This window comes from Anarhichas minor, unplaced genomic scaffold (assembly GCF_050575085.1).
Source record: "Anarhichas minor isolate MPS153535 unplaced genomic scaffold, ASM5057508v1 ptg000155l, whole genome shotgun sequence".
NCBI lineage: Eukaryota > Metazoa > Chordata > Actinopteri > Perciformes > Anarhichadidae > Anarhichas > Anarhichas minor.
Genome location: NW_027466601.1, coordinates 75,041 through 80,461, shown reverse-complemented (window position 1 = coordinate 80,461; position 5,421 = coordinate 75,041). Strand labels below are relative to the sequence as shown.

Here is a 5,421-nt window from a genome sequence, read left to right as displayed (position 1 = left end):
AAACAGCTGATCCCCTTTCCTGAAACCTGCCGATCTACTCACGTACACATGTAGTGCTCGTACCGGGCATAACGTGTTAAGCCTTTGTTCCTCCTCTGAGGAGAATGGAGGTGGGTGAAAAGCTGAAAGCTCCACCGTGGGACAGCTGTAGGTCGGCTCCACCACCTTAGGCACAAAAGCCGGGTTGGGCCGCATACAGACCTTAGTCCGCCCTGGAGCGAACTGCAAGCAGGAAGGGCGAGTGGATAAAGCGTGCAAGTCACTCACACGCTTTGCCGTGGTTAAAGCTAAGAGCAACACTGTTTTAAGTGAAATAAACTTCATACCCACCGTCTCCATAGGCTCAAATGGGTGTTGAGAGAGAGCCTCCAACACCAGCAAGAGATCCCACAGAGGAACCAGTGGCCTGGAAACGGGGAGTTTACGGCGTGCACCTTTCATGAAACGACATACTAAAGGATGCTGCCCCGCAGGTTTCTCCCCAAAGCCTATGACAGGCTGAGATAGCCGCTAAATAAACTTTAATAGTAGAAAAGGCTCTACCCTTATCCACTAATTCTTGCAAGAAACCCAGCAGGTCCACCACTGAACACTGAAACGGAATGGTGTGCCTCAGCTGGCACCACTCCTCAAAGACCCGCCATTTACCACTGTAAAGAGAGCGAGTGGACGCGGCTCTGGCCATCTGAATGGTGTCAATGACCCGTGCAGGCAGGCCTGCTGCGCTCAAGTTCCACCTCTCACGGGCCAAGCCCAGAGAGCTATCCGGTCTGGGTGAGGGTGGTAGATCTCCCCGCCTGCCTGGGACAGAAGGTCCCTGCGTATGGGGAGGGGCCACGGCTCGTCCGCTAGAAGCTGTATTATTTCTGCTACCCAATGCTTGGACGGCCACCGTGGGGCTATCAGGATTAGTGACAAGCCCTGTTCTCTCACCCTGGTTAAAGTGGGGGAGATCAGGCTGAGAGGGGGGAATGCATAAAGCAGCACGTTTGGCCAGGAGTGGGCCAGCGCATCCACCCCCAGGGGTGCATTCACGTCCGACAGGGAGAAAAACCGCGGACAGTGCGCGTTTTCTCGCGATGCGAAGAGATCTACGTCTGCCTGGCCATATTTCTGCCAAACTTGCTTCACCACCTGCGGGTGGAGAGTCCACTCTCCGTACAGAGGATTTCCCCGGGACAGAAGATCCGCCCCTCTGTTCAAAACGCCCGGAACATGTGTTGCTCGAAGGGACAGGAGCCTGGTGCTGCTCCACACAATTATCTTCCGAGCCACCCTGTGCAACTGCAGTGAGCGAGTGCCGCCTTGGCGGTTGATGTATGCTACCACCGTAGTGTTGTCTGTTTTCACCAGGACATGGCGTCCTTGGAGAAATGTTTGAAAATGCTTCAGTGCATAAAACACTGCCCAGAGCTCCAAGAGGTTTACGTGCATCTGAGCCTGCCTCGGGTCCCAGGTGCCATTCACTGTTCTGCCCAACATGGTTGCTCCCCACCCAGAGAGGGAGGCATCCGTTGTCAAGGTTACCCTGGATGACACTGTCCCCAGGGGAACCCCTGATGTGAGAGCCGTAGAGTCCCCCCACGGGCGGAGCGCGACTACGCACGCTGGTGATATTTTCACTCTGCGGCTGAGGTGACGGCGAGGGCACAGGCGTAACGCCGCGACCCAGCGCTGAAAAGCTCTCATCTTCAGGAGCCCCAACTGTACCACAGATATCACTGACGCCATTAAGCCGAGAAGGCGAAGGCATAGTCTGAACGACACGGCTTTCCACAGTCGGAATAGGGATAGACAATGAGTTAGGGACAATACTCTCGCCTCTGTCAGCGTGACGCGATAAGAGAGCGAGTTTATTTTGAGACCCAGGTATTCTGTACATTGCGTGGGTTCTATCCGACTCTTTTTCCAATTTATATTGAACCCCAGATCCGTGAGATGTTTTATCACCGTGGCGGAATCTCTGACTGCCTGCTCCTGTGAGTGGGAGCAAATTAGGTAGTCGTCTATGTACGAGAATATTCTGATGCCGCTGTTCCTCAACGGAGACAGCGCCGCCTCCACACACTTGCTGAACACCCTCGGGGCTAATGAAAGCCCGAACGGGATGGCTAAGTACTCGTAGGCTCTGCCCTGATAGGCAAACCTGAGAAACCTCCGGTGTGCGGGATAAATGGCGATGTGGAAATAAGCATCCGAGAGATCGATTGTTACAAACCAATCCCCCGGACGAATCGAGCGACAGAGCCCTCTGTGTGTTAACATCCTGAACGTGTATTTGCGTAGGTGTTTGTTTAACACACGGAGATCTAAAATGGGGCGGAGGGATGAGCCCCCCTTCTTCGGGATGAGGAAGTAACGAGAGTAAAAGCCTCGCTGAGCTTCCTCGTTCGGGACAGCCCTGATCGCTCGTTTGTTTAACAGGGATGCTACTTCGTCCTCCAGGACGTGAGCTGAATCCCCCTCGGCTACTGAAACCAACACCCCGTTGAATCTGGGTGGTTTCGTACCGAATTGTAGTCTGTACCCCCGAGAAATAGTGGACAAAACCCAGGGGTGCACTGCGCATGCGCGCCACTGATCCGCCCGGACAGCGAGTGGGCTGCACACACCCTGCGGTGACGTCACCTCCCTTACCTGAAGGGAGCGGCCTTCCCTCGGAGGAGCGTGAGCTCCCCCTGCGGGAATTATGGGGCCATGACATGGTTTTGTTTTTATTTCGTTTTTGGGAGAGCATTTTGCCCTTGGCTCTTGGCCTGGCTGCAAAAATGCTAATTTTATTTCTTTGTTTGCTGAACTGGGTAGAAGTGCTTGGTGACACTGTACTGCCCTTCGCCTCTGAGGCTCCTCCCCTCCTGAAACATGAACTCGGGGTTTCTGTTTCACCTTCATCTCCTTCCTTTTCTTGGACGGAGGAGGAGAGGGAGAAGCAAGGCTGGTTAGGTCGTACGCTTCTTCTTGCCATCCCCAGGGTGGGGAGGGCGGTTTCTTGCTGCCACTGCAGCAAAGGAGTGTTTGCCCCATGGTTTGGGGTTGTCTGACCGAGGCTGCTGTTTAGTCTGCTGACCAGCTGCCTGTCTATACGGTCTGGCACCCTCCTGTCTCCACCTCGTTGCTGTGGCTGTAGCCGCAGAGCCCGCCCTCTGTGTCTGTGGAGCGCGAGGGATGTGTTTCCGAGGCAAGCAGAGGTCAAAGGCCTCGCCTTCTTGTTTTCTGAGGGTGCTGGTCTCTCTCATCTTTTCAAGAGCTGGACCAAACAGACCTTTGGCTGGGTCATATGCCGCATCCATGACCTCTGCCTTCTGAGCATCCCCGAGGCCTGAGAGATTTAGCCACAGGGCTCTCTCACCTGAGACTGCCAGGCCCATTACACGATCGCAGCCTTGCACTGCACCCCGTGATAAGCGTAGGATGAGATCGTTAACAACACAAATCTCATCCCATAGGGTTGGGTTAGGTGCCCCTGTGTCCAGCTGACCGCCCATCTGCTCCAGGATTTCTGCCTGGTATGCAGATAGCAGAGTCAAAGCATTTAGCGAGCACACAGACTGCGCCGCATATTTATACACTCTCTGGAAAACGGAGGCGGTGAGGCGATCTGTTTTATTTGGCAGAGAGATGTTTGAGGAAGCGGAGAGAGAGCGCCGGTTTGGGTGGAGGTGATAAGCCACTGAAGGCTCCACTGCTGGGGGCTCAGCCAGCCCCAGTCCCTCCTTCCCCTCGACTTCCAGCTTTGAGTAGCCCCTCGTGGGAAGCTTACTCTTCAACGGGCTGGACCAGGACCTGCTCATTTCTTTCATACAAGCGGGTACTGCCGGCAGAAGTTGTTTTGATGGCGGCTGGGCTGGTGGGAGCCTCTTACCGTCATACAGGTCTCTCTCCCCCCCTGTAGCATCCTGGGCTGCTGGCCATAGTATGCCCAACTTGGACGCGGCCCGTTTGCAGACCTCGTATAAGTCGCTGTCCATCGGGGAAACAGCGTCGGATGCACTAGGGGGTCTGGGCTGTTGGAGAGGAAAAGTGGAGTCATCCTCCTCCTCCTCCGTATCATCCATTTCGAGGAAGTCAGAGTTGGCATCGCCCTCTGCGTCCTCACAGCCCGGCTCCACATCGAGGAGCCCCTCGAAAAGTGGAGGTATTTCCCTGCATTCAGCATCCATCATGTCCGCCCAGCTCGAAGGAGCTCGCGGCAGATGGGTGTCTTTTGTGGTGGTTCCTGACAGGACCGGGTCCTGTTTGTTGGATACCACCACTCTCAATCTCCTTTCCAGGGTCTTCTCTGGCATTGACGCACAGTGCAAACATGCCTGGGGGTCAGCCAGCGCTGCATGAGCGTGTTTCGCGCCCATGCAAGCTATGCACAAAGGATGAGGGTCCCTGCCCGAGATGGACGCCCCGCATGACGCAGGGCACGGGCGGGACACAGCCTCTTTGGTCTTCGGTTCCGACCCTCTGGTGGGGGTAGCGGCCTTCGACATGGTGACTGGAAAGGGAGGGAAATACGTAAACAATCAGCCGTACAGGGCGCGCCGAAATGCGTTAGCCTGTCGGCCAATTGTGCTAGCACACGGGGTTTAGCCCGGGTGAATAGCTTATCGAAGGAGTTCGCTCGCCGTGACACGTTAGCTGAACTCCGGGTACTCCGCTCGGCTACCAAGCTAATGCTAACCGAACTCTGGTGCTCGCCGTAACGCGTTAGCCACCGCAAATACTGTCACACAGTCACCGACCACACCGGTAACAGATACCGGGTAGTCGGGGAACAGCTCGCCTTGACGCGGACACTGCTCGAAATATTCTGTGTAACGTTTTAATTATACTTCTCCGAAGTACTTACTCAGCACACTCCCGACTGAAGCCCGGAGCTGCGTTCGGCGACGGATTCCTAACGGATCGTCTGTGAACTGTCGAGCAGCAATCCAAGCTAGCCTAGATGCGCTGAGGGAGCTATAGTTTCTTCACGGGAAGAAAGCGAGAATGATTTGCGAGGAGGCAGCCGGCTGTAATAATAGGTAGGGGCGGGGCGGGGCCCTCCCACAGCCGACCTGTCTGTCACTGACAGACGTGGTGTCATTGGAGCTTCCATAGTTGGTCACGCCGAGGCGATTCCCCATAGTGAAACACCGAAACGAAGTTTGAAAAAGAACTAGAGATTATATTACACAGATTTATTTATCATATATTTAACATTTCCTTTCGTTATTGTTATTGAAGCTGTTTTGACAAAAACAAGTGAATAGATTATTTGAAAATACCTCTCATCTAGTGAGGACAGAGCCTGGAATATGTTCAAATCAGGGAGTAAAAAGTTAAAATAAATACCCACAATTGAACATAGATTTTTTGTCGTGGTAATGTGATATATTGCAGCAAAGTACTGTCCCATTCGTATTTTCACCATTTCAACCCCTTTCAGTCTCT

General features: G+C 54.0%; 1 protein-coding gene across 1 annotated transcript; it reads right to left on the bottom strand.

The window, feature by feature from the left end:
• Positions 1–726: 726 nt before the first annotated feature.
• LOC142943733 (uncharacterized) lies at positions 727–5,114 on the bottom strand. Its single transcript, XM_076085426.1, has 4 exons — positions 5,046–5,114; positions 4,670–4,784; positions 2,951–4,483; positions 727–2,678 (listed from the first exon to the last, which is right to left on the bottom strand). Exons 1-4 carry the CDS (start codon positions 5,112–5,114, stop codon positions 727–729), a joined length of 3,669 nt encoding a protein of 1,222 aa, XP_075941541.1.
• Between the last annotated feature and the right edge of the window lie 307 nt (positions 5,115–5,421).

Excerpts from the sequence above, each read along its gene's own strand:
- LOC142943733 (XM_076085426.1), bottom strand. The coding sequence starts at position 5,114 with ATGGGGAATCGCCTCGGCGTGACCAACTATGGAAGCTCCAATGACACC. Across the intron at positions 4,484-4,669 it reads ACGGCGAGCACCAGAGTTCG|TCACCATGTCGAAGGCCGCT; the intron begins GTTAGCATTAGC and ends CTCCCTTTCCAG. Across the intron at positions 2,679-2,950 it reads TGGGGATGGCAAGAAGAAGC|GGGGAGCTCACGCTCCTCCG; the intron begins GTACGACCTAAC and ends TAATTCCCGCAG.